Source organism: Bos indicus, chromosome 18 (genome assembly GCF_029378745.1).
Source record: "Bos indicus isolate NIAB-ARS_2022 breed Sahiwal x Tharparkar chromosome 18, NIAB-ARS_B.indTharparkar_mat_pri_1.0, whole genome shotgun sequence".
In the NCBI taxonomy this organism is placed as follows: Eukaryota; Metazoa; Chordata; class Mammalia; order Artiodactyla; family Bovidae; genus Bos; species Bos indicus.
Genome location: NC_091777.1, coordinates 50189811 through 50217626, shown reverse-complemented (window position 1 = coordinate 50217626; position 27816 = coordinate 50189811). Strand labels below are relative to the sequence as shown.

The window sequence follows — 27816 nt, the reverse complement described above, 5'->3', positions numbered from 1 at the left end:
AGCGGCCGCGGGCGGGTAAGCCCGTCTTCCGGCGGCGAGAACGGTGCTTCCGGGGCGGGCAGCCGGGCCGAGGGAGGTGGGTCTGACAGTTGGCGCCGCCGGGAGGGCGGGAGGCGCGAGGGGGCGCGGGCCCCGAGGGCCAGGTGAGGCGCGGGCCAGGGGTGGTGGATATGGGTTGGATGCGGTGGAGATGAATGGCGCCCCGGGATTCCGGAGTCAGTCCTGGCGCCGCCGTGCGACTCTGGACAAGCGGTTTCTTTCTCTGAATCTCAGTTTCCTGCTCTGTAGAATGGGGGTCAGGATGTGACTATAGCATCCTCTTTATGGGTTGAGAGTGAGAAGTCAGCTTGTGCTTGTCGGAGCCCTAGCTCAGCGCCTGGCACACTGCACACTTCTTTGCTATACTGTTATTGTTAGTATTGTTGATGATGTTTGTGTTTGATACGGAAGATCAGAGTGTGGGTGCGTGAAATTGGGAGCCAACAGATTTCAAGTCCTAAGCTACAGTTTGTGGTAGCGGACTTGTGCCTTCCCTTATCTGAACTTCGTTTTCCTCGTCTATAGGATGAAGGCTAATAATCCCTTCATTATATCATAGAGTTATTGTGAGGATGGTGATGAAAAATGCGTGTAAAGTCCTCAGCATAGGGCCTGATGGTGTAGAGCAGGAGCTCAATAAATAGATCCGGACGATAATAATAATACTGGTCATAGCAGACACCCATTAGGTGTTTAGGTCCCTATAGTCAAAGCTATGGTTTTTTCAGTAGCCATATATATGGGTGTGAGTGTTGGACCATAAAAGAGGCTGAGCGCTGAAGAATTGATACCTTCCAGTTGTGGTGCTGGAGAAAACTCTTGAGAGTCGCTTGGATTGCAAAGATATCAACTCTGAATATTCATTGGAAGGTCTGATGCTAACGCTGAAGCTCCAATACTTTGGCCACCTGATGTGAAGAGCCAACTCATTGAAAAAGACTCTGATGCTGGGAAAGATTGAAGGCAAAAGGAGAAGAGGGCGGCAGAAGATGAGGTAGTTTGATAGCATCACCAACTCAATGGACATAAATCTGAGCAAACTTCAGGAGATAGTGAAGGGCAGGGAAGCCTGGTGCGCTGATGTCTGTGGGGTCGCAGAGAGTCAGACATGAATTAGGGACTAAACAATAACGACATAATGATTCCAAGAGTCATTGGTGTAGATGAGACCAGCAAGGAAGTAGAGAAGAGGGAGAAGCTCAGCGACTTCAGCTTTCCTTCACTTTCCTTCGTGATAGGAAAGACTTCGAATCTGCAGCTAGGCAGTCGACATCCTGCCACTTACTATTTGTCCTATTTTGCTGAATCCCATAGTATTAGGCTTTCCTTTTTCTTTGAAACCACTGATTCATTTTTCTCCAGTCAGTTCATTTGAGAAGGAAAATTTGTTTTGCTTTTCTAATGAAAAACTAGCATTGCTTGGCTGTGAAAAGGAGGACTTAGCCTGAACTCCAGTGGAAGCAGAATGGTTTATTACATTGTAGATAGAAAAGGAAAGAATTGAAAAAGGAATGACTTGTATTTTTGTGATTCCATGCTGTCAGGTCTCATGGATCCTGTCAAGTTATACTCTGTTTTCAGCTCACACTTGGCATATGATGGTCTTGGCTTAGTCACTGTCCTACCCTTTTCCTGACTCACTGAAGATGTACTTATTTTATTTAATGCCCATGTACAAAACCACTGAGCATCGTTCTAACAGCTTGGCATTTAGGAACGCTTAACCCCACTAAGCACTTTAAAAATAGATACGCCTATCCTTTTTTTTTTTTTTTGAGTATAGTTGATGTACAATAACTCCTATCATTCTTATTTTACAATTGAAGGAAGTGCGATCCAGAAAGGTTAAACCACTTGCCTCAGAGTCAGGGTTCAGTTCAGTTCAGTCGCTCAGTCGTGTCCGACTCTTTGCGACCCCATGAATCGCAGCACGCCAGGCCTCCCTGTCCATCACCAAGTCCCGGAGTTCACCCAGACTCAAGTCCATTGAGTCAGTGATGCCATCCAGCCATCTCATCCTCTGTCGTCCCTTTCTCCTCCTGCCCCCAATCCCTCCCAGCATCAGAGTCTTTTCCAGTGTCAGGGTTAGGAAGTGGTAAGATTGAGCTTTGGAGGCAGGCCTTCTAAGGGCTGAGCATAGGGAGTCTGGTGCATGGTAATTACTTGAATTTTGGGGAGCTGTCATTTTTCTATTATATAATTTTCGCTGTTCAGAAAGTCAGCGTGGGAGATAGGTTTTTAATGGTGGAGAGAGAAAATTGAGTCTAACGGGGAATTCTGCAGCTGTAGTGGGAAGATGTTGCTATTGTTCAGTTGCTCAGTCATGTCTGACTCTTGTGACCCCACAGATTGTAGCCTGCCAAGCTCCTCTGTCCGTGGGATTTCCCAAGCAAGAATACTAGAGTGGGTTGCCATTTCCTCCTCCAGAGGATCTTCCCAACCCAGGGATCGAACCTGAGTCTCCTGCATTGCAGGCAGATTCTTTACCACTGAGCCACCAGGGAGGATACCAGTACCTAAAGGCTTCTAGTAAGTATTAACTGAAACTTTGCTAAGACAGACCTCAATGCCCAGCTCATAGTAATCCCTTGACCAGTGGACTGACTTGGGTTCACATCCTGGCCCCTCAGTTGCTTGCTGTGCGGCCTCAGGCCTGCCACTGTCCCCTGAAACTTGGAGACTGTTTTTACTTTCTACCGCAGGTGGTGGTGAGGAGGTTCTGAGGTGTGTTCATCAGCAATGTTAGGCACGTGAACGCTCATCAAGAGCTGCTGCATGGGCACTGGAATCAGGGATAACTTGTTTTTGTTTTTGAATCCCAGTAAAGCTCTGGCTTGATGTGGCATTTGGCAAATGACTGCACCCCAATGAGTCAGTTTTTTTTTTTTCTCATTGATTAAAATGTGGCTAATGATAGTCCTCACTCATGAGGAGGTTGTGAGGCGTCGGCGTGATGCCTGGCACCATTCCTGGTGCATAGTTAGTGCTTGCTCTGTGTAGTGTTGTTCCGTCTGGCTTACTGAAGCCTCCTTCAGGCCTTGCTCTTTGAGAGATGCTGGTTGTGTTGTCCTTGTCCAGTGGTAACATCCCAAAGGGAAAGGGCATCTTAGGAGCCAAGTACGGGATCAAGTGATGCCTGTGGTCATGTTCCTCATCCTTGTTGAGGGTGGAGGAGAGAGCATCACCCTGGGGACTTTGGGAAGACGTCACAAAGCAGGTGGCAGCCATGCAGAGTGATGGAGAGCATGCTAGGAGGACAGGAGAAACAAGCATGCAAGGCACAGGTGACATTCTGTGTGAAGAGTGGGTAGCCGGCAAAGCCCTTGGGTGTTGGAGGGAAGGCTGGAATGGGAGGCCTGGGGGGCAAGAAGAGCCAGCACCTCTAGAGGACTTAGCATGCAGCAGGCACTCTCAGGTCCTTTGCGCATAGACACTGATCTAGCCCCACAGCAGTCCTCTGGGGGAGTCATGTGTGCACCATCCTGGTGTACAGATGGGGACACCGAGGCCCGACTGGTGAAGTTGCTTGGCAAGGTCACACAGCTAGTGAGTGGTAGAGCCAAATTTGAACCCTGCAAGTGCTGGTTCCAGAGTCCTTACTTTTTCAAATAATTTTATTTATTTATGTACTTTTGGTTTTTGCCGTGCTGGGTCTTTGTTGCTGCACAAGGCTTTTTCTAGTTGCGATGCGCGGGGGCTACTCTTTAGTTGTGGTACACAGGCTTCTCATTGCAGTGCCTTCTCTTGTTGCGGAGCACAGGGTCTAGGGTGCGTGGGTTCTGTAGTGATTTCTGGGCTCCAGAGCATAGGCTAAAGAGTTGTGGTGCACAGGCTTAGATGCTCCGAGACATGTGGAATCTTCGTGGATCAGGGATCAAACCCATGTCTCCTGCATTGGCAGGCGGATTCTTTACTACTGAGCTACCAGGGAAGCACCCTCCCCCTGACTTTTTTGTTTTTTTTTTGGCTGCTCAGGCTCTTCCTTATGGTGTGCAGGCCTTTCTAGTTGTGGCATTCTGGTTTAGTTGCCCCTGGCACTCGGGTTTAGTTGCCCAGTAGCACGTGAGATCTTTGTTCCTCGACCAGGGATCAAGCCCACGTCCCCTGCTTTGGAAGGTGGAGTCTTAATCACTAGATCACCAGGGAAGTCCCCCAGAGTACCATCACTGCGATACCATCAAAATAGTGGGTAGGAGGGGGTCGGTGATGGTCCACAGAAAGGGGCTGGACAGTGGGCCTTCTGCACCCTGTAGGTGATGGAGGGGTGGGGGACATGAGTCAGAACTGGGGGCTGGCATGAGTGCAGGGGAGCAGCGTAGGGGGAGAGGACGGCCAGGGCAGGGCAGTGTGGGACACAGGGGGTCCTGGAGTCAGTAGTGGCGGATCAGGTAAGGAAGTGGTTTCTTTTAGTTCTGTTTCAGCACTGCTGTTCACATGCAGGAGAAGGTCTCCATTGGTACTCATATGTCATGTGTCTCTGGCACCCGCTGACCTTACCCAAGTAAAAACTGGTTTTGCGTTTCTGCCCTGGGGCCCCTCCTGAGTGGAGCCCCGCCTCTTTGTCCCTGGCTGCTCTCACCTCCTCGCTCCCTCTATGGTATGGTGCCTGCGGGCTCCTGGCTGCCCCACGGACATGCCAGATGGGCTTGTGGCTCAGGGCCCTGAACTTGCTGTACCTTCTCCTGGAACACTCTTCCTCTCTAAAACTGCATGGCTCACTCCTCCACCTCCTTTGGTCTCTTAAACGTCACTTTGGAGAGCTCCTCCTGGGGACTTCCCTGGCGGTCCAGTGGATAAGACTGCATTTCCACTGCAGGGGGCATGGGTTCGATCCCTGGTCTGGAAACTAAGATCTTGCGTGCTGCATGGTGGGGCCAAAAAGTTTTTTTAAGAAACTAAAAAAAAAAAAAGAGAGAGCCCTTCTCAGACCACCTATTTAGAAGCCCTCCCTTCCTGGGCCCTCCATGTTTTCTTCATGACACTGAAGGCTTTCTGACACGACACTGTCAGCTGGTTTGCTTGTTATTTTCTGTCTCTTAACCGTGTCACCACGTAGAGGCCAGGCTCTGGGTTTTTGTTCACCTCTGTATTCCCGACCCCTAGAACAGTACCTCACACCCAGTAGGTTTTCAGGAGAGAGTTTTCGAATGAATGAATGAGTATTTATGGTTAAGGTCTTGGGCCAGGGAGGGTCTTTTTTCTGTCCCTCTCTTTTCCAGCCAGAAACTTGGGAGGTGTGTAGGGATGGAGCTGTGGACATTTGCTGTCCCTGGGCCTTGTCCCAGGCAGGAGTGATCTTTGCAGTGACAGCTCTGCCCCAGGCTGACTTCCTGCCAGCTGTCCAGGCTATTCCTGGGCTGTGAGCCCCCAGCCCAGGAACTCTCTTCTGGCAGGCAGACAGACAGGCAGCAAGAGACGGACAGACACTTAGCCGGCGGTGGCTCATGAGCACTCTCCCCTTGTCCTCTCTTTCAGGCTCCAGGGAGCGGCGTGAAGGCCCGGGAGACAATGGTCTCGGTGACTATGGGTGAGTCTTCTCTCAAGGGCCCTCTCTCCCCTCTCCCCCTTTTTGAGGTGTGACCTTAACTGAGGGGGCCGGGTTGGGGAGGGAGGGCCAGTCACTGGCAGGAACAGCTGTGCTCTGAGGAACCTGGGGGCAGGGCCAGGCCTGCTCAGGGCCGACCGCCTCCTCTCTGCTATCCTGGCCGCCTGACAACATACTATGGCCAGAAAGAACTCGGGTTCTGAAGTCCAGCAGGTCACCCACATGACCTCTCAGAGCCTTGATTTTCTTACCTGTAAAATGGAGATCGTAACATCCTGGGATGTTGTTTAAGTATTAAGGAGGTGATTGCGTGTAAAGCCTTGGGCCTAGTTCTCAACAAATGTTAGCTGTTACTATTCTCATGAGCTTTATCAACATTCTCTTTAAACTTTGTACTTGGGGATTGCCAAAGCACAGAGATTATTAGCTAGTCGCTTTTAAATTTTTGGACATTTGAACATATAGAGAAGTACGTAAAACATATTTGTGTGATCGTGAGAGCAATTAGAAAGCAAACGTCTGAGTACATCCTTTTTGATTCCACTGACAAAAAGCACAGGAAGGGACTTCCCTGGTGGTCCAGTGGTTACGACTGCACTTGCAATATAGAGAGCGTGGATTTGACCCCTGGTCAGGGAACTAGGATCACCACATGCTGCACAGCATGGTCAAAATAATAAAACGCAGAAGCAGGCACAATCACTGTGCTGCTAGAAGGTGTTTATTGCCCTTGGGAGGCAGGGAGAAGTGACTCCCTAGGGAATGGGAGGCCGGGGGAATGCTTCTAGAATGTTGGAAATGTTTTACTTCTTGATCTGGGTGCTGGTTACATGGGTGTGTTGGTTTATGAAAATCTATCGACTTGTGTGCAATTTTGTGAGTACACCTTATAGTTCAATAAGAAAGGTTTTAAAAAAGCCTCCACCCATCTAACCATCCAGGTGGAGAACTAGAATATTGCCTGCCCGCCTCGAGGCTCCACCCCAGTCACACCACCTCCCTCCTTCAGATGGAGTCTACCACGATCTTCTCTCCTTACCTTTCTTCATCTTGTACCACTAATGAAAACGCTCCTACAGACTTGGTTTTGAATTTACAAGAAGGAAGTCCTGCCCTGCCTTGTGTTCTTTTGCGTCTGGCTACTGTTGCCCCGCACAATGCCAGAGGGTCATTTCTGGTGCTCTGGGTAGCTGTAGTTCTTTCCTTTTTTTAAAAAACGTGTTACAGTGTTGCTTCTGTTTTAATGTTTCCTTTTTTTGGCCAGGAGGCATGTGGGAACCCAGCTCCCTGACCAGGGGTCTGTTTGGCATCCCCTGCAGTGGAAGGGGAAGTCTTAACCCCCGCACTGCCAGGGAATTCCCCGTGGCTCTCGCTTCACACTGCTCCACAGTCCTGACTGTGTGAGCGCTCGGTATCGTTTCTTTCTTGGTGCTGTTGTCAGTGGGTACTGTCTCTGGACCGTGAAACCAGCTGCTAGGAGTATTCTAGTGCCTGTCTTCTGGTGTGAACAGCAAGCCACCCGTTTGAGTCCCAGATACGCATTGTGGCCTGGATTAATATTTCTGAAACGGGGGTTCTTAGAGCTGGTGCTTATGACCATTTAACTGGCAGCAGGTCTTCCTCCTTCATAGGACACAAAATGATGATGCGGGCCGGACACGGGTCTCTTGCAGCTCCTGGACTTTGCTTCAGGCAACTGGCTGCCTCCAACCTGTGTGGTGTTTCCTTTTCCCCTAATAACAGCTTAGTTGAGATACAGTTCACATTTCATACAACTCATTGGGTTTGTTTTTTTTTTCCTTTTTTGGCTGTGGTCTTGGGGGTTTTCTCCAGGTGCTGTGAGGGGGGGCTCCTCTCTTGTTGTGGAGAACGGGCTCCAGGGCACGTGCTTTCAGTAGGTGCGGTTCGCAGGCTCTGGAGCACAGGCTCAGTAGTTGTGGCCCACGGGCTTAGGTGCTCCATGGCATGTGGAATCTTCCCAGACCAGGGATCGAATAGGTGTTCCCTGCGTTGACGGCAGATTCTTAACTACTGGACCACCAGGGAAGTCCAGTGGTTTTTAAAATCTGTGTTTGTAGACTTGTGCGTCCATCACCACAATCAATTTCAAAGTATTTTCCTCATTCCCCCCAGTTCCCAAATATCCATTAGCAGTCACTCCCCCCGCCCCCCTGCTCTCCCACCCCGGTCCCTGGCAGCTGCTATTCTATTTTCTGTCCCTATAGATCGTCCCTATAGATTTACCACTTCTGGACATTTCACGTAAATGGAACTATTACTTGGTAGTTTTTGATGTTTAGACAAGCTGCCTGCTTTTGGCTAAAGGAACCCAAGGCCGCCCCCCGCGCCCGCATGTCTTGACAGATGGAAAGTGCTTGTGCAAAGAAGAAAAAAGTCCATCCTTTCCTCGGGGCTGGTAGAAGTCCTGAGGCTGTGAGCACCTCACTTGCCACAGGCCTGGGGAGACTGGTCTGTGCTGGGTGGGCAGGGGCCTCCTCGGGAGAGGATGCACCTGAGATCCCCACCGCCCTCCATGCAGCGTCTCATCCAGACTGTGTCACTTGCCCTGCTCTGAGCCTCAGTTGTCTTATCAGCAAAATGGGCATAGTAACTCCAAATTTCTCCTTTTTAAAAAATAGCGTGGAGTTTTGGATGTACCATTATATACCATGAGAAAGACTTTTTTAAAAAAAATGTTGCTAATTAGATTGTGGCACACTATCAATCGTGAGGTAAAGCCTAGTTTCCAAGATACTAAAATGTGAGAAAAAAAATTCTACTTGGAACCAATGATCTTCTCTGACACCTGGCCTGAGTGGTCAGGGTCATTTTGAAGGTCACACCCAAGAGGCCAAGAAAGAACTTTGGAAACAGTGAAGTTGCGTGAATGGAGTCTGCCTGGTCTAGGCTCCCCGTGTAGTGGGGGCATCATCACCATCACCGTCACCATCACGGCTGCTGTGGGGGAGGACATCCTCTGGGCCTTGTGCCATTTCAAGCCCTTTCTGTGTCCTCTGTAGTCTGCACGATGACCCAGGATGTCAGCGCTCTTACTAACAGAGTGTCTGCTCCCTGAGGGAAGGGACTCTGAGCCCTGCAGTATCCCCAGTGCCTAGAGCGGGACCCGGTGTGTGCCACTGCTGAGTACACGCTTGTGGAATGTATGACCCCAGAGGAGACCGAGCACCAAGTGCTACCTTCCCCAGAGTCCTTTTTCTGGGAGATGGCAAAGCCAGGATTCCAACCCACACTCCAAAGCCTGTGCTCATGACCTCCTTTCTGAGGCTGGGCTGCTCCTCTGTGTGTGTGTGTGTGTGTGTGTGTGTGTGTGTGTGTGTGTGTTGTAGCGGAGATGCTTGCTGACACCCAGAGGCCAGCTGTGCAAACCTTCTTTCCGCCCACCTGTGGATTCTGTCACGCTCTGGGCCTGCATGTGCTGATGGAGACCTGGGTGGAGAACCCAGAGTCCTGACTCCCCCCGCCCCCAGTCATTGGCCAAGCCTGGGGGACAATGGTTGCTGGGGGTCGTCATGCTCCAGGCAGGGCAAAGTTGTGAGGAGAAGGGCAGTCCAGGAGCACAGGGGCTTGGGGAGTCTGCTTCTTGTTAGCAGTGTGGCCTGGAGCCGGGCGTCCAGCCTCTCCCTGCCTCAGTTTCCTCCTTGGCCAAGTGGAGGTGTCAGTGCTGAATTCACAGAGCTGGCAGGCCAGCTTAGTTTCGTCGTCTACGTGGCGTGCTCAGGGCCTGGCATTTGATAAGCATTTAATTTATGGGAGCTGCTGCTGTTGTGGTTTTGCTGCTGCTGTTCTCTAAGGAGAATCATGTGAATAATAAGCCCTGTCTACACCTCCACGCCCTCAGCCACTTCTGAGTGGATCCAGTTCTTTAAGGAAGCTGGCATTCCTCCAGGACCTGCTGTCAATTATGCCGTGATGTTTGTGGATAATAGGTAAGGCTGCTGAGGGGACAGGGCTGACCTTGGGGAAAGGAGGGGAGTTAGGGAACAGGCCAGCCCACCCACCCCAACTCACTTGTGACCCTTCCCTGCAGAATCCAGAAGAGCATGCTGCTGGACCTCAACAAGGAGATCATGAATGAGCTGGGCGTGACTGTGGTGGGCGACATCATTGCCATCCTCAAGCATGCCAAGGTGGTGCACCGCCAGGTGGGCGCTCTGCTCCACGCTTCTGTTTCTGGGTTTAGGGTGGGATGGAGGCATGGTGGTAGAACCAATCGGAGGCTTGGAAGCAAAGGTAGGCATACTTGGACTCCAAGGTTAGTTCCACTGCTTGCTGTGTGACATGGGGCACATTGCCTAACCTCTCTGAACCTTACTTTCTCCACTTGTAGAATACACATAGGCAAACCTGTTTTGCAGGGGGATTGTAAGTATTAAGCTACATAAAGCCCTAGCACAGTGTACACAGCAGGGGCTCGTTAAGGGCGCTCTGTAAGTATTATTATTATTACTGTTAGTTTTTCCTTCTCTCATCATAGTTATTCTTACCGTGACTCTTCTCTGTCACCAAAATAGGAGCTTCCAAGGTGGGACACAGTTGGTGACTTGGCCAATAGCATGGTGGTTTGGTTCTTGGGCTTTCTGTTGACAGTGACCTTGGACTAGTGATTTCACCTCCCCCCGTCACTGAAACAGGCCTTGCACTCACCCTTTCTGAATGGTGCCTCTGTGGCCGTCTACCAGATAGTGTGTATGGCACCAAGTGCCAGGCCTGGAGTGAAGAGTTGCTTTAGCTGTGATCATTAGCACTTCCAGGCTCTTGCCATGGCCTGCCAGTCCCTGTCTTCATCCTTTATACACATTACCAGCTTACTGACTCCTTCCTCCAGTAAGGGAGGCTTACTGCAGAGGCTGCACTCTCAAGCACTCCACTTACCACATGGTGGTCATTGGGATTTTTCTCATTAATTTTAGAGGCTTTCTGCATTCCAGGGCCGGGCTTTCATCTGCCTATCATCCTGGACAGGACCCTGCAGCAAGGGCTTTCTCAAGCCAGGGATGTTGTCTGAGTTATCCCAGAGGTCACAGAGCAAAATGTGTTCTTTTCTTTAAGCTTTTAAATTTGAGACTGATTTTGGATTTGTAGAAAAGTTGCAACAGTAGTGCACAAAGTTTCTGTATTTCCTTCTCCCAGCTTCCCCTAATGTTAACAAGTTACATAGCCATGACACATTTGTCAAAACTAAGAAAGAAACATTACTATGCTGTTACTGGGCTTCCCAGGTGGTACAGTTGGTAAAGAACCCACCTGCCAGTGCAGGAGACGTGAGTTTGATCTCTGGGTCAGAAGATCCCCTGGAGAAGGAAATAGCAACCCACTCCAGTGTTCTTGCCTGGAAGATTCCAAGGACAGAGGAGCCTGGTGAGCTACAGTCCATGGGGTCGCAGAGAGTCAGACACTACTGAGCGACCGCATGTGCACATGCTGGTATTAACTAAGCTACGGACTCTCTGGGTTTCTCCCGTTTTTCCACTGTTTTTTCTCCTCTGGGATACCACGTGGCATTTACTCCATGTGTCTCCTTAGTCTCTTTTGACTTGGGTCAGTTTCCTGCTCTTGCCGAGTTTTAGACCTTCACGGTTTTGGAGAGTACTGCTCAGCTGTTCTGTAGTGTGTCCCTCGGTTTGGTTTTGTCTGGTGCTTTTTTATAAGTTGGGCTTCCCAAGTGGTGCTAGTGGTAGAGAACCTGCCTGCCAATGCAGGAGACGAAAGAGACATGGATTCAATCCCTGGGTCAGGAGGATTCCCTGGAGAAGGGCATGGCAACTCACTCCAGTATTCTTGCCTGGAGAATTCCAATGAAATGAGGAGCCTGGTAGGCTACAGTCCATAGGGTCACAAAGAGTTGGATATGACTGAAACGACTTAAAACTTGCAAGTAGGAGTGAAATGTTTTGAAATCTCTTCTCTAACAGCTCAGGCTCTGATCCCCCCCAGTTTTGCTCAGATATCTGGGTCCCCTTTTCCTCCACCTCACATCCCATCCCCATGGTAACTCCAGGCACCTGTTTTCTTTACAGGATATGTGCAAAGCTGCCACTGAGTCGGTGCCCTGCAGCCCCAGCCCCCTCCCAAGCGAGATTCGTCGAGGTGCCTCTAGCGGTGAGTCCTGTCTGTTGAGGCCTCTTTCCTTCATTCCTATGCTCTGTAGTGAAGGGGACACACCTGGACTTTGCAGAGGTGGAAGCAAGGCCATCCGAGGCTCTCCTCTCTTAGGGATAGATGAGGTGGTGAGTGACTGCATACGGTCAGTTTTCATTTGTGGTCGTTCCATTCTGCAAAGCCACTGGGAGCACTGAGTCAGTGACTACTGGTCACTGCTCCCAGGGAAATGTGGGGTCAGGTTCCTGCAAGCTTCTGGTCACAACATCTTCATCATCTGACCAATATACAACCTTATTTTATGTGTGTTTCTGTTTTAAAAGACCTTATTTAATATATTGTTGATTCATTGACAGTGAGCTCACAGCCCACAGCACTAAAACTCATGCCTGAATGAAGCTTATCCAACACACATATTTTTTCCATAAAGCACATCCCCGCCTTCTTGAACTTAGGACACTACACAGCATCTTATCACCAAGCTTGGGGACCACTTTAAACAGCAGAATCACTAACAAAAACACAAAGATGTGAAAATAAGGCTGAGGAGACCGGGAATAGATGGGAGCATTGAATAGACCTGTTTACTATGTGAGCAGGAGGGCAGTGCGTCGCCTTGTTTGACCTCGGTTGGGAACATGCTTTAGGCAGCTCAGGTTTTTTGCCTCTCTGTGCCTGTCTGTAAATGACCACAGAAACCCACAAGTATTGGTTTTGAGGTTATGAATAAATTTGTAAATATGCCAATTTATAAATACAGAATCTGAATGATAAGAATCAACTGTGTTTATACTTCTAATTTTTTAGCAGTGTGACACTTGAAAAATTTGACATACATACATACGTACATATTGATTAGCCTTTGCTGCTTAACAGGCTTCCCCCAAACTGATATAAACACACATTTAAAAAAAAATTTTATTTCAAAGTAGTTGAAATCTTTTCAGAGTAAGAGGTCACCTTTTGCAAAATTTAGTACTTCAAATTTAGTACTTTAAATGTGCACTTACTGATAATGAAGAACTGATCTTCTGACCCAAGGTTTTTAAAAAATTTTTGTTGAAATGTACTTGATTTACAGTGTTGTGTTAGTTTCAGGTGTGCAGCAAAGTAATTCATTTAAGTTACACACACAAGCACACACCCACCCTTAGTTCCCTGAGAAGGGATCAAACCCATGACCCCTACAGTGGAAGCCACTCTTAACCACTAGACCACTGGGAAAGTCCTGGTTTATGGGAATTGATGTTAAATGGTCTGTGTAGCTTTGATGTATTTTTCTGTATACTGTAGTTATAGTTAAAAACAACCAAGCAATAGGAAATTATAATCTTGTGCTGAGGGTCACATGAAGGATTTCAGGAGGCTTTGAGAGGTAGCACACTGCAGGAAGAGAGAACTTTTGGGGGGGGGGGTAGGACAAAGTAGCAAAGTCTGAAAGCCATTGTGGGGGGTATTCCTAGGCCTATTGGGCAAGGAGTGGTAGCATGAAGACCCCCCTGCCCCCTCCCCTGCGAGTTCCCCCAGAAGCTCAGGAAACCCACCCCTGAAGCTAGCAGCAGCTGCTCCTGGAGCAGGCTAGAACTGGCCTCCCCTTCCCAGGCTAGAGCTGGCCCTCCAGTCTGCTCTCTGTAGCCCATCTTGCAACCTGAGACACCCCTTCTCCTGTGGAGCAGGAGAAGGGGTATCCGAAACTGCTCCCTACCTCCAAGGGAGGTCACCTCTTTTCTTGTCCCAACCCAGCTGAAGGCATACCTACATTGCCCAGGGCTCCTGCTGGGTGACCCTTCTCCCTGAGTCCCCCCAGTTTCCTCATCTTTAAAGTTGGTTTGCAGCAGAGCCTGTCTGCTAGGGGTGTTGGGAGGTTCGGTGACCCTGTTCATCTTTTCAGTAGATGTTTATTATTGAAGACCTGTGAAGCGCTGAGGACACAGCAACAAACAATATCTCCTCTTGAGGCTTGCAGTCTCATGGGCGAATCTGCCAGTAGACAGATAAATGTACTTGAATGTCCAGCAGTAATGGGCTTCCCTGGTGGCTCAGTGGGTAAAGAACCCACCTGCAATGCAGGAGTCGCAGAAGACGTGGGTTCAATCCCTGAGTTGGGAAGATCCCCTGTAGGAGGACATGGCTTCCCACTCCAGTATTCTTGCCTGGAGAATCCCATGGACTGAGGAGCCTGGCGGGCTACAGTCCATCGCATAGAGTCGGACACAACTGAAGTGACTGAGCATGCACGCGCATCCAGCAGTAATACAGACTATGAAGAAGAATAGTGTAGGGTAGAAGTGGTAGCAGTTGAGAGGGCAGTCAGGGAAGTGTTCTCTGAGTAGGCTGAGTCTGAGAGGAGACCTGAATGAAGAGACAGAGCAGGCCCATTGGTACTGGGGGAGCTGTGAGCCAGCCAGACAGCAGATAGACAGATAGCAGGCACCCCGAGAAGGTGTGTGCTTTCTGGAGGAGGAAGGTCCTGGAGGAAAGCAAGGCTGTGGGGGAGGGGGAGGGAAGAACTCAGCACAGGGCTGGATGACCAGCACAGGACCGATGGATGAAGGGTGCTCAGAACCATCTGGTCTGGGCCTCAGGAAAGGCCCCCCTGAGCCAGGAAGGCTGGACTAGTCTCTGGAATACAGGCCCTCTCCAGGCCTCCCTGTCTTGACAGTACAGCCCATTCAGTCCCAAGGTGGCCTTCCCCAGCCTGCCTGCCTTCCCGGGGCCCCGTCTCACTGGACTCTCCTCTTTCCTCTTCCTGCCAGCTGCCTCCCGAATGATCACCAACAGCCTGAACCGAGACTCCCCACCCGGCACCCCCCCGAGGCGGCCAGACACCAGCACCTCCAAGATCTCTGTCACCGTGTCCAACAAGATGGCAGCAAAGAGTGCCAAGGCTGCTGGTGAGGAGACGTGGGCATGGGCGGGAGGAGCTGAGGGCCATGTGGGTTGGCAGACGGCATCTGGGGGATGTGTTCTTGACGCTGCAAAGTGCTGTGCAGGCCATGGGGTATGCACAGCGTTCAGACTCGGTCCGGTCACGGCCTCTCTGGGGGCCTCGCCTTCCACGTCTATCGAAGAGGGCTGGCGCTACCCTCCTCCGCGGACGGTTGGAAGCCCTTGAGATGGTGTCAGTGAGCATCGTGGGCCCGTTGCAGTTCTCACGCAGGGGCCAGTTCAGTCTGTGTAATTTTTATTTTGTTGTGGCGAGAACACTTAACGTGAGATCAACTACTTCATGAAACTTCACGAAACTTTAAGTGTACAGTACAGTGTTGTTGACTATGGGTGGTTCAGTCTTTTTTAACAGATGGTCACTGAGCCCCGCACTGGTGCCCGGCCCTGTGCTTGATGCCTGGGGTCAAAGGTAAAGAAGCTACCTTTCCTCTTAGCCACCAGAGGGATCCTTTAAAACTTTCCATCTGATCCTTTCCCACCCTTGTCTAGAACTCTCCAGGGCTTCCTATTGTCCCTTTAGTAAAGTCATCTTCCCACGTGGCCTTACTGGGCCCTGTGGGTTCATGTCTTGCCTGCTGCCTCCATTCCCCTCCAGGGTCCTTCCCATCGTGGGGCCTTTGCCCCAACATTCCCTTCTCCCAGGGCCCTCCTCCTCCGTAGACTCTTCTACGCTTGGCCGCTGCTCTTCCAGGTCTCAGCTTGTGAGCTGGGAGTGGGGCATGGCCTTTGGGCTTCCCAGCCCGCCTTCTGTCTGTCACGCGTTTCTGCCTTTGTTGAGTCCACCCTCACAGCCCAGTGATCTTGGGCCATGTGGAAAGCAAGGCCCAGGGAGGTGGTGTGGCTATTCTGGCGCCCAGCCCCAGCACGCCCCATCCACCCTCATCACAGGTGCTCCCTTTTGGCCATGTGTCTGGAAGCGCCTCCTCCTCCTTCTGATTGTTCGGTTTATGGGCCATGAGCGAGAAAGTTAAAATTCATTCCTAAAGTAGTGAAAAGATGCGGGGCCTGGGATGGATGGTTCTCTTTCCTTCAGCACAGTAGAGGAGATTCTGTTTATCTTTGTAAGTTGAGGTGTAATTTACTTTTGCACAATGCACACGTTGTAAGTACATAGCTTGAATGATTTTTAACAAATGATCATACCTGTGAAGCCATTACCTTGATGGCCTGTCCACCACCCAGCAGTTTCCTATCTGAGAGTATTCTGGCTGGCCTGGGAGACGAGCCTGCTAGGGGGAGGGTCAGGGCCACAGAGAGCCCGGGAGGCCAGCCATAGCCTTCTGCAACCCCACTGGGCCCAGACCCCTGACTTTCTTGGTGGTTCAGTCAGTGACCATAGGGGAGGTTGGGAAGAGAAGGGATTCTGGTCATGAGAACGTGTGGAGATAAAGGGCACATGTGTGCCCTTTGCAGGGCGTCCAGCCCCCCACCCTGAGTGGACATTCCTTCCCAGAAGATGCTCACCATCCCCCCTATCCCCCAACAGCCCTGGCCCGCCGAGAGGAGGAGAGCCTGAGTGTTCCCACCAAGCGGCGCCGGGTCACCGCCGAGATGGAGGGAAAGTACATTATCAACATGCCCAAAGGCACCACCCCCCGGACCCGGAAGATCCTGGAGCAGCAGCAGGCAGCAAAAGGTACTGGCCTGGGGAGGGGCGGAGGCTGTGTTTCCTTTTTGCTGCGTCTTGCAGGGTTGGTCACGTTCTACAGGTGTTGGCCCAGAAGCAGGCTCTGAGGGGGATCCAGGGGGCCTTGGACCCCGGGGACAGCAATGGTGGCCATAGTAGAGAGGGGCGCATCACTACCTCTACCTTCGTGTCCTGCAATTAGCATAGCAGGGATCCTCGGCGCCTCAGCGGGCGTCTCTTCCCCGGATGGTGGCACGGATCCAGTGCTGGTCTGCCTGCTAAGCCAGTGACTGTGCCTGGCTGAGGACAGTGCCCCAAACAGTAGGAACCATCGTGATGAGCCAGAGGGGTCAGGTTGAGGTTCAGTCCAGAGCTGGAGTTTATCTGGTGGTATGAAGATGCTCTTCTTTACAGCATTCCTTTCGTGCTCAGTTGTGTCTGACTCCTTGTGACCCCGTGGACTGTGGCCCACCAGGCTCCTCTGTCCATGAAATTTTCCAGGCAAGAGTACTGGAGCTGATTGCCATTTCCTTCTCCAGGGGATCTTCCTGACCCAGGAATCGAACCCTCATGTCTTCTGTCTCCTGCGTTGGCAGGTGGATTTTTTACTCCTGCTGAAGCCCTGCATTCTGTTAGAATATTGTGTGTATTCTCATGAAAAAACATTCAGTGGATGCAGAGGCAGTAAAAGCAAACTTGTATCTCACGTATATTGTGAACCTTGCCAGAGCAGCGTCTATGAACTCAAATGCATCTGTTTGTGTGTTTACATACATCTTGGCTTTTTTTTCTTTTTAAGCACACATAGTCTCATCCTGTATGTATTGTCGTATAAGGTTATTGAGCTCTTTTCACATTAGTGCACATGGATCTGCTTCATTCTTTTTAATGGCTGTTCAGTGTTTCCATAGTACTTCTGTATCGTAATCTAGTGAACATTCTTCTGTTGATGGCTCTTCAAACTGTTATTTAGGGAGGGGAGAAGGAAATGGAAATCCATTCCAGTACTCTTGCCTTGAAAATCCCATGGACGGAGGAGCTTGGTGCAGGCTACTGTCAATGGGGTCGCAAAGAGTCGGGCACGACTAAGTGACTTCACTTTCACTTACCATTTTTCAGATTCTCTTAGAGGCCCAAGGCCCCCAGAAGAGGGGAAGGAAGCAGTAGGGATTGAGAACTCTTCCCACACAGACACTTCTTGAATTGGTACCAAGAGCTGAGGACTGAAAGTGTCCATTTTAATTGATCCTTCTCACATTTGACATTGACCAGAAGTGTGGGGGTTAAGGTCAGTGTTAGCGGACAACATAGACATAAAACCTGACTCGGTCCAGCATGCGCCTGCTTGGACCAGGGCTTCCTGGGGTCTGGGCTGGCCATGATGACCCCTCCCTGTTTGCTCAGTGCTTAGCCGGGCTTAGGCCTGCAGGGGCCACCCCCAGGCGTTGGCTAATGACCTCACTTCCCTCCCAGGTCTCCACAGGACATCTGTGTTTGATCGCCTCGGCGCTGAGACCAAGGCAGACACCACAACGGGGAATAAAGTGAGTGGAAAGTGGGGGAGCCCCTGGGGCCTCTCAAAGCTTGGTCTTCCCTGAGTGTCATTCCTGGTGCTTCCTGCGTACACCTCACCCTGTCTCACGTAGCTTTCCAGTCCAGCGCCCTTGTCTGTACTCCGTGTCTGTCTGCTACCCTGATCTCTCTCCCGATTTCTAGCCCCAGGGATCTCGCAGACCCCTGGACAGTGCCCTGGGACCCCTCCCACCAGCATGTCCCCTAACTGGCCTCGAATCTTCCTCCAAAGTACCTCCTCCTCCTGTATCGGGGGCTCCATGCCCCCGTTCCAGGCAATCCTGAGTCTGAGGGCACCATCTGTCTCCTGTCTGCTGCCTCGTCCCATTGGGATGGGCAGTGGCCCCCTAGCTGGTGTCTGTGCAGCTCCAGGGGAAGCCCTCCAGCCCCTTCCCCACAGCAGCAGTGCCTACGACCCATAGGACAGGCCCCTTCTGCCCTCCTCGCCCACTGTAAACCCTTCAGAGGCTTTTCACCAGCCCAGGATGCAGCCTGATCTTGCCTCCACTTGCAGTCCCGCAGGCTCCAGGCACGGCATGTGGTTAGGAGACGCAGCCTGAGCCCGTCGCCTGGCATGAATCCTGCTCTGCCATTGCCTGGCTTCGTGGCCTTGACCATTTCACCTCAGTTTCCTCCTCTGTATAGTCCCTGCCTCACAGAGTAGTTGTGAAGACTCATGAGGTATACCTGTGTGGCGGGGTCTGTCTGGTGCCTGGTCGGCATCTTTTTTTTTGGTCGCACTGAGCGGCACATGGAACTTTCCCTACCAGGGCTTGAACCAACAGCCTCGGTGGTGGAAGCACAGTCCTAACTGCTGGGCCGCCAGGGGAGTCCCTGGTGAGCGTCTTGAAACGGCGCCTCAGATTCACACTGGCCAAGTTTGCCAGCTGCCTCTCCTTGCTTGCTCACCAGGGCTCATCCACTCTGGCTTTTCTCTCATTTCCTAAATCTTTCTCTCATCTCCTAAATGAGCGTGATTGTAATGCTCAGGATAACCTGGCTTAAAGATGCTGCCATGGAAAGAGCTGGGCAAGCACCCCGTTAATATGACTCTTACTTGTGCCTGGAGGACTTTGAGGGTGCACTTTACTCTGCTTAAACAGCAAAGCCTCAAAGAAAGTGTCCCTGAACTCAACGAGGAGACGAGGCTTTGCTGTCCACAGCTCTCCACTGCCCCCACCCCACCCCTGCCCTCCCAAGCATGCAGTCCTGTCATCACTGGAGAATTACTTGTGTGAGGTCCGATGCCGGCTCTGTCTTCCCCGCTAGACTGTAAGCCCCCTGTGAGTGGGGCAGGGCCCATCTTGGTCAGCACTGAGTCCCCAGCACTGCCCAATACGGGCCAGTTACTGAGCTGGGACTCAGAGATTATTTGTGGAGTGATTGACCAAATTCGCCTTTTCTCTGTCGGTCCTCTATAGACCTTTGCAGACGGTTTTCTTTCACCTCCGCTCTCCCTCCTGCTCTTCACTCAGCTCTCAGATCTCATCCTAGATGTCCCTTCTCCAGGGTGCCTTCTCCTAACTTCGGCAGGGAGTGGTCTCCTCTGGGCTCCCCCAGTTCCCTGGACTTGTCCTCTCCTGGCTCTCACTACTATCGAGTGTGTCAGCGAGGGGTGCACTTCCCAAGTGCGAGCCCCACGAGGCCAGGCACGGATGAGGCAGCTCCGTGATTACAGGTCGAGTGGCTCACCTGTCCTGTCTGTGACCCCCCAGCCCACCGGAGTCTTCAGCCGCCTGGGGGCCACGCCTGAGACAGACGAGGATCTGGCTTGGGACAGTGACAACGACAGCAGCAGCAGCTCTGTCCTGCAGTACGCCGGGGTCCTGAAGAAGCTAGGCCGCGCCCCCGCCAAGGCCAGCCCGCAGCCTGCACTGACTGTCAAGGCCAAGGCGACGAGCTCGGCGCCGACCGCTGCCGCCCCCACGCTGCGGCGCCTGGCCCTCTCTTCGCGCCCGGCGCCCGAGAGGAAGCCAGAGGCCCTGTCCAAAGTCAGCATCATCCAGAGACTGGGCAAGCCTGCCCTCGTGCCCGAGGCCCAGGACAGCCAGGTCACCAGCACCAAGAGTAAGTCCTCAGCTGAGGTCAAGGTCACCATTAAGAGGACTCTGGTGGGGCCCCGGGGGAGCAGCTCCACCGAGGGCCTGGGTGCCCAGATGGACCACGCGGGCACCGTGAGCGTATTCAAAAGACTGGGCCGGAGGACCTTCTAGCCCGCGGGCGGGGCGCAGGCCCCTTTCCTGACTCCCGGCTCCGTCAGTCTTCAGCGAGGGCGCGTCGCCCCTCCCTGCCGGCTTCCGGACGACTTGTCGCCCCCTCAGGTGTTCCGCTGGCCTGAGCTTTCCAGAGAGCCACCTGGGTGTTCTGAGTCCGAAAGGTCGCTGTGGCCCGGCCTTGCCGCTCTGGGGCTTCCCTTCCTTCCGTCCTCTGCTCTCGCCTATTGACTGTGGCCTTGGCAGGACCCCCCCTTTACCTCTCCCGATGCCAAGGACCTTTCTTCTCCCCTCCATGCCCTTCCTCTCTCCCAGCAGCATCTGCTGCCTCAAACCCGCATTCTGGGGCCTCACTGTCCCCCAGAGTGGGTGCACCTGGAGGGGCTTCTGTGTCCCCTACCCCGTGACTTCCTTGCCCGCCTGCCTCTGCCCCCGCCCCCCGACTGCTTTGCCCTCCCCCACTCTCTCCCGATCTTCACTCTGTTCATTTCTTTTCTGTTTTCTGTCCCCGTGGCAAGGCCCGACTGTCCGCTGCGTCCTGCCTGACCCTCCTGCACCTCCGGCCTCCCAGCGGCGCCCTCGTCGGCGGTGGCGTCGAGCCAGTAGAGACTGTTAGCCGCCCTCACTCCCAGGCTGGAGGGACCTCCCCAGATCCTGGGCTGTAGCCAGGGCACCCGCCCGGGCCTTTTTTCTCCCTGAAAGTCTGTGGCGGGCGGCGGGTAAGGGGCACGGAGATGGGAAGCCAACACCGAGAGAAGAAAACAGCTATTTTAATATATTTTTGTGACTTTCAGACTGTTTCCCTCCCCTTGTTCAGGGTGAGTTGCAGGATTGTTTTTTACACGCAACATAGGGTGGGTGGGGTGCCCGTGGAGAGTTGGGCAGCTCCCTGCACACCTGTAGGCCATGATTCTGCTGCCAGCTCTGAGGTGAAAGGAGTAAGTCATGGTCATCATCCACTTGGGCCACCTCCTCCTGCTCTGGGCACCCCTATGGGCTCTGTCTGTCTGCCCTCCTCGTCATAGGCTTCCCCTGTTTCTGCCAGTCTGCCTGTGAGAGGTTTTCCAGGTTACAGCTCCGCTGTGAGGCTGTGGGTTCCTGTGGACTGGGCTGTTCACCGTCTCACTGCTGTGCTGTACCTGCTGTCGGCCAGGCCCGTTCTAGGGCTGGGGTTCCATCCGTGAGCCAAGCAGACCCGTCCCTGTCTGCATGGCTGACCTCGCCAGCCAGAGAGACAAGTGGTAAAGTGATCACGCTGCTCAGAGTAGGAAGGAAGGATGAGCGCCCATGATCAGGGTCTGTTTAGACGTTTGGGGCAAGAAGGCCTTTCAGAGGAGGTGACCTGTAGGGTGGTTTATGTGAAGTTCAGGAGGAGAGTGCTCAAGCAGGGTAAACAGGCAAGGGCAAGGCCCCGAGGTGGGACGGGGGGACACGGAGGAGACCGGCGTGGCCGGTGACCGAGTGAGTGAGTGATGGGCCTAAGGAATTTGAGCCCCTTCCTGAGAGCGTTGAGGAGTTTGGGAGGATTTGAGACTAACAGGTGGTGATCGGAGTTGCCTTGTATGAAGGTTGCTGGGGCCACCGTGAGGAGTTGTCAGGAGGGTGGGATGGAGGCAGGGAGGCGGCCTGGGGGGAAGTGGTGGGCTGGGGAGGAGAGGCAGGGGCGGACTTTGGGGGTGCCTTGAGAGAGGCAGCAGGATTCTCCCTGCAGATGGGTTGGAATTTGGGAAAAGACAAGGGGCTGGATCACGCCTGGATGGGGGACTTGAGCATCCAGAGGAACGTGCTGTTCTGTAGCGCTGGGTGGGGCGGAAGGGCACTCAGGTTTCACCAGGTTGACTGAGAGGTAAGCAGCCTGCGGGGAACACTCAGGGCACAGGCTTGTTCACAGCTGCAGGCCTGGTGATACTAGCCGGAGAAGAACCCAGAGAGAGGAGGGGACCCAGAAGGGAGTGGGGGTGCTTTTCCCACCTAGAGAATAGTCTCTGATAAGGAGATTACCAAGGAGTGGTCAGGGAGTTAGGAGGAGAACTGAGAGCAGGTAAAGATGAGGTTAGACTGCATCCTTTTTTTTTTTTGCATTGTTTTTTTTTTTCCATTTTCCATTTCAACACAACACTGACCATTTGAACCGTTCTTACGTGCCCTCTTCAGCGGCTCTAAGTGCATTCATACTGTTGTATAACCGTCATCCATTTCAGACCTGTTTTGTCTTCATAAACGATCATCTGTTTATTTTTATTTTGTTGGCGCCGTCATGCCGGGAGGCTGCTGCATGTCAGGCAGAGTCCCACGCACTGGGCCTGCGGTGTGCGGGGCCAGACTTCAGTATGAGGGGCAGTGATAGAGGAGCCATAGACCCCACCTCTGGCCCAGGCCAGACCTCAGAAGGACAGCAAATGATGGTGATGTCAAGGTCCCAGAGGCCGCCCATTTGTGTCAGGGCCACAAGGAGGCGCTCACACACAGAGACACTTTCCTTGCGGTTCTTCACCTCTTCTTTTTGTCTTTAAACACCCTCCTAGCGATTTCCTTGAGTTCCACTTCATGGATAACTTGAGCAACTGCCAGGGTTGCCTGGCGGGGTTTCAGTTACTAAATTTAAGAGCACAGGATAATTTCTTAATGCGTAATAGGAACTAAAATGATATAAAAACATGTCCCTTATCATGACAAGCTTACCTGCTGTGAGGTAAGTCGAGTCACGGTTGCTCCTGACAGAGGCGCGGAGGGGGACAGACAGCTGGCAGGTGGCGGCGCTGGGTGTGACGTTGGGAGGTGAGCAGGCACCTCGCCCCTCAGCCTCTGCCCTGCGCTGCCTCAGCTGCAGATTGGAAACAGGGCCCCTTTTTGTAAAGGGGAGGGCAGGGTCCTGGGAGAGTGGTTTTGGGTATCCTCGAGTTGTTTGTGTGTACGCACTACCCCGTTACTTACCCCAGAGCACTTGCAGCTCTGGAAGGCCGTGGGCCTTGAGGGTGGTGCCCACCCTACCACCGCCTGCCTGACAGGGCGGAGCTGGACCCCTCAGCCTCCCAGCGTCCCACCCGTTTGATTCGGTGATTCTCCCAAGCCAGCCCCAACAGCTGTGGCCCACAGGGGTGTATTATTTTTTCCTCTGGTTCTCTGAAACATTTTCGAGCATAAGTATTGGGTTGGCCAAAAAGTTCATTTGGCTTTTCCATAAACATCTCACGGAAAATCCTGAATGAAATTTTTGGCCAACCCAAAAGACTACATATACCTAGTGTAAAATGCCAAGATACAAAGGCTTCACAGTGAAAAGTCTCTTCCCAAGCCCCCTCCTCAGAGGCCACCAGTGTTAGCAGTGTCTTGGCTCACCCTTCCAGAGATGTGTCTGTACACACACACACACACACACACACATACACACACACACACGTGCATGCATACAGATAGCCAGAGGAACACAGTATGCACGGATGTGCACATACATGTTAATGGCCTAGCTTACTCAACCAGTCCTTCAGGGAAGGGGATTCGGGTTGTTTCCAGTTCCTTGTCATTACAAGTAGTGCTGCTTGGGGAAAGGTGGGTTGGGTTCAGGGGTGAATTGGGAGAACTCCAATGACACCACTTCAGTGCAAACACTGACGTTGGGTCAACAGCACATCCCAATGGGTTCTCCCCCAAAGTCTTGGCATTCTTCAAATGATTTACTTATACATGTATCACCCCATTCCAGAAAGGAATTAAGAGCAGTTTGGCTCGTCCAATTGGAGGCCGCTGGAGGAAGGGGATCAGGGGATGTGAAGAGGTAATGTGGACCACCACCCAGGTGTCAGGAAGTACAAAGGATGTGCTTTGCTAAGTTAATTAGGCTTAAGAGGTCTTTGCACATGTGGAGCCTGCCTGTTTATGCTGCTTCTGGGAACCCTGCAGCCACCCCTGTGGAGATGAGCCTGGGCTAGGCAGCTGCATAATGAGAGACATGTGGCGTGGCCAAAAAACAAAAAGTAATCTTAGTATGGAACCCCAATATAGAAAACATGTTTAAAACAGAAAAGCAGTCATTTATTAGCATATATTTATCAGATTATTTTGCATTAATTCATGCAAACAACACGAAATTCAAAGGTACAAAAGGATGTATACAATAAGACTCTTTCGTGCCCAGTGGGCTGGCGAAAAGATTAAAGTCTCAAGTGTTGGGGAAGATGTAGGATAGTAGTAGTGCGTAGACTGCTGTTGGAATGTAAGTTGGCATCAGCATTTTGGACAACAGTTTGATATGTTGTAGCGTAATTGAAGATGACGTATTCACCAATCCACCAGTTACCATTCTGGAGAAATTTACACATGCATCCAGGGCAAGTATCAGAATGTTCGTAAGATCACTGTTGTAGTAGCATAAGCTTAGAAACAACTCAGATATCCGTCAGCTGGAGAATGGGCAGATTGTAGCATATATATTCTAGTTACCTAATGCATAGTGGAGCACCTCAAAACTTGGTGGCTTAAATCAGTAATCATTTCCTGTGGTTATGGGGAGTTGACTATGCTCAATTAGACTGTTGTAACTTGGGGCTCTCATGTGCTTGGTGTAAGATCTTGGCTGGGCCGGTGTCCTCTTGAAAGCCTCCTCAGTTGTCTGGTGGTTAGCCAATACTGGTACTGAGGTAATATCTCAGCATGGGCCGTCAGCCAGGATGCCTGCCTGTGGCTCCTCCATGTGACCTGGGCTTTATTACAACATGGCAGCTGGATTCAAAGTGCACTCTTCTTAAGAGTCAGGGAAAAGTGTGTTGCCTTTTCTAACCTAGCATTGGAAGTCACCTTGCTTCACTTCTGCCACAGTCACTAGCCTGCCCAGATTCAAGAGGGACCACAGGCCGTGGCTCTCAAGACAGGAAAGGCAGTGTCTCATTGTAAGAAGAGGGATGAGAGATCATCTTGAAAACTTACACGTCAATCCTGGATGTACTGTGTATTGAGTGTGGATATTATACTTTGATGAAAACTAAAGTTGTGCATATTAATATGAATAAAGCAAAACATTGAGTGGTAAAAGCAAACTACCGAAGAATATGTGTAGTTTAAAGATATGCGAAATAGGGAGTTCACTGGTGGCCTAGTGGTTAGGGTTCTGGGCTTTCACTGCTGTGGCCTGGGTTCAGTCCCTGGTCAAGGAACTGAGATCCCACAAGCTGCACAGCCAACAACAACCAAAAAAGCAAAATAATGTGTATTGGTTACAGATACTTAAGAGTGTAGTAAATGTAGCCAGTGCATGGGGATGATCAGTTCCAAGTGAAGGATAGTAGACGCCTTCTGGGGTGGGCTGGACTGTGACTGGAGGGGTGTGCATAGGGCCCAGCAGTGTGGCAGTCGTTTTAAAGCTGTGGGCACCCAGGTGTCCATTGTGTTAATACTCTCTGGGTACCTGAGAGCAATTAAAAAATAGCAGTTCTCTCTCCTACTCTAGATCCCTCAGCCATCCAGTTTTCCTCTCCAGAAGCCATCAGTATTACTGGGGTCTTATGTGTCCTTCCAGAAACATTTCATTTACAAACATAACTATATTTTTTTCCCACTCAGATGGTAGCATATGTGATAGTTTTATACTTTGCTTTTTTTAATTATTAATACTTTATATCTTGGAGATCATTGCATATCAGTACATAAACAACTTAAAAAACATTTTATTGAGATATAATTTACATATGAGACAATTCACCCATTTAAAGCTCATGTTTCAATGACTTTTGTTCATGGAACTGTGTGTCCATCACCATAATTTTGGGTTTCCCAGGTGACTCAGTGGTAAAGAGTTCGCCTGCCAGTGCAGGAGATGTAGGAAGTGTGGGTTCCATCCCTGGGTTGGGAAGATCCCCTGGAGAAGGGAACAGCAACCCACTCCAGTATTCTTGCCTGGATAATCCCATGGACAGAGAAGCCTGGGGGGCTACAGTCATAGGGTCCCAAAGAATCAGACGCGACTGAGCACACGCGCACACACCATAATTTTAGAGTATTTTCATTATCCTGAAAAGAAACACCCACACTCCTTAAGCATCAATCTCCAAGTCCTACCATGCTCTGCCCCACACGCCATTGCTCCAAGCCCTTGGGAACTACTAATTTGCTGTCTACAGAGACTTGCCTCTTGGGGGCATTTTATAGAAATGGGTTCATATAATATGTGGCTTTTTGTGTCTGATTTCTCTCACTTAGCATGTTTTCAGGGTTCATCCACATTGCAGTACTTCGTTTCTTTTTATTGATGAATATTATTGCGTTGTATGGATATAACACAGTTTGTTTGTCCAGTTGATGGTTGATTCTACCTTTTGGCTATTACGAATAATGCTGCTGTGAGCATTCATGTACAAATTTTGTGTAGACGCACGTTTTCAATTCTTTTGGGTATATACCTAGGAGTAGAATTGTTGGATCATAAGTTAATTCTATTTTTAACCATTTTAGGGACTGCCGGACTGTTTGAAGTGGCTGTACCATTTTACTCTGCCACTAATAGTGTATGAGAGGAGAAGGCGATGGCACCCCACTCCAGTACTCTTGCCTGGAAAATCCCATGGACGGAGGAGCCTGGTAGGCTGCAGTCCGTGGGGTCGAGAAGAGTCAGACACGACTGAGCGACTTAGCAGCAGCAGTGTATGAGAATTCCAGTTTCTCTGTATTCTTGCCAACACTTGATTATCTGTCTTCTCGATTATTGCCGTCCTGTGTGTGTGCGTGCTAAGTCGCTTCAGTCATGTCTGATTCTTTTCGACCCCATGGACTGTAGCCTGCCAGGCTCTTCTGTCCATGGGATTCTCCAGGCAAGAATACTGGAGTGAGTTGCCATGCCCTTCTCCAGGGGATCTTCTGACTCAGGGATCGAACTCATGTCTCCTATGGCTCCTGCATTGCCATCCTAGTGGGTATCAAATGATATCTTATTACTGTGGTTTTTGATTTGCACTTCCCTGATGGCTAATGATTTAAACATGTTTTAATGTCCTTATGGAGAAGGCAATGTCACCCCACTCCAGTACCCTTGCCTGGAAAATCCTGTGGACGGAGGAGCCTGGTGGGCTGCAGTCTCATGGGGTCGCTAAGAGTCCGACACGACTGAGCGACTTCACTTTCACTTTTCACTTTCATGCATTGGAGAAGGAAATGGCAACCCACTCCAGTGTTCTTGCCTTGAGAATCCCAGGGACGGGGGAGCCTGGTGGGCTGCCGTCTATGGGGTCACACAGAGTCGGACACGACTGAAGTGACTTAGCAGTAGCAGTAGCAGTAATGTCCTTATTGGAAAGAGGCTTCCTTTTAAACTAACTGCATAGAATTCTCTTGTGTGGATGAACCTTTGAAACTAATCCCTTATTGTGAACATTTAGGTGGTTTCCGAGTCTTTTTCTATCACAAACAGCGCCTCTTATGCACACCACTGTTTGCTCATATGTGAACATATCCAGAGCGTAAATATCTAGGTGCTAAATTGCAAGGGCAAAGGGAATGCACCTATGTCTTATAAGTTTGAATTTATGCTATTTGTGTATTTAAAAGTAAATATTAAATATAATCAGATTTGTTTGAGGAACGCTCTTAATTTCTCCTCCAGTGTTACTAGCTAACAGATTTAGGCACATCAGAACAAGCAGCCATTTTATTTCCCTATTTTACTTCGGCTAAACCTTGCATAATTCAAGGCTGACTTTTACATATATTTGAATGTCAGGTTGAGGCAGAGGTCCATGAACACATAAACCTACATTCATTGTCCC

General features: G+C 51.0%; 1 protein-coding gene across 4 annotated transcripts; it reads left to right on the top strand.

Moving 5' to 3' along the window:
* Positions 1 to 28: 28 nt before the first annotated feature.
* Positions 29 to 27628, top strand: C18H19orf47 (chromosome 18 C19orf47 homolog). 4 transcript variants are annotated; one of them, XM_070771045.1, is made up of 11 exons: positions 58 to 143; positions 2388 to 2568; positions 5515 to 5566; positions 9444 to 9531; positions 9633 to 9747; positions 11623 to 11704; positions 14461 to 14598; positions 16140 to 16289; positions 17754 to 17824; positions 19568 to 19919; positions 20584 to 27628. In XM_070771045.1, exons 3-11 carry the CDS (start codon positions 5548 to 5550, stop codon positions 20679 to 20681), a joined length of 1113 nt encoding a protein of 370 aa, XP_070627146.1. In that variant the 5' UTR covers positions 58 to 143; positions 2388 to 2568; positions 5515 to 5547; the 3' UTR covers positions 20682 to 27628. The 4 variants fall into 4 exon arrangements, with proteins under 4 accessions (XP_070627145.1, XP_070627146.1, XP_070627144.1 ...); XM_070771044.1 differs by lacking the exon at positions 20584 to 27628 and having other exon boundaries at positions 29 to 76; positions 19568 to 20576; XM_070771043.1 differs by lacking the exon at positions 20584 to 27628 and having other exon boundaries at positions 19568 to 20576.
* Positions 27629 to 27816: the final 188 nt, after the last annotated feature.

Coding starts and splice junctions, on each gene's coding strand:
- C18H19orf47 (XM_070771044.1), top strand. Junction 9,748..11,622: donor CCAAGGTGGTGCACCGCCAG/GTGGGCGCTCTG, acceptor TTTTCTTTACAG/GATATGTGCAAAGCTGCCAC. Junction 11,705..14,460: donor TCGTCGAGGTGCCTCTAGCG/GTGAGTCCTGTC, acceptor TCTTCCTGCCAG/CTGCCTCCCGAATGATCACC.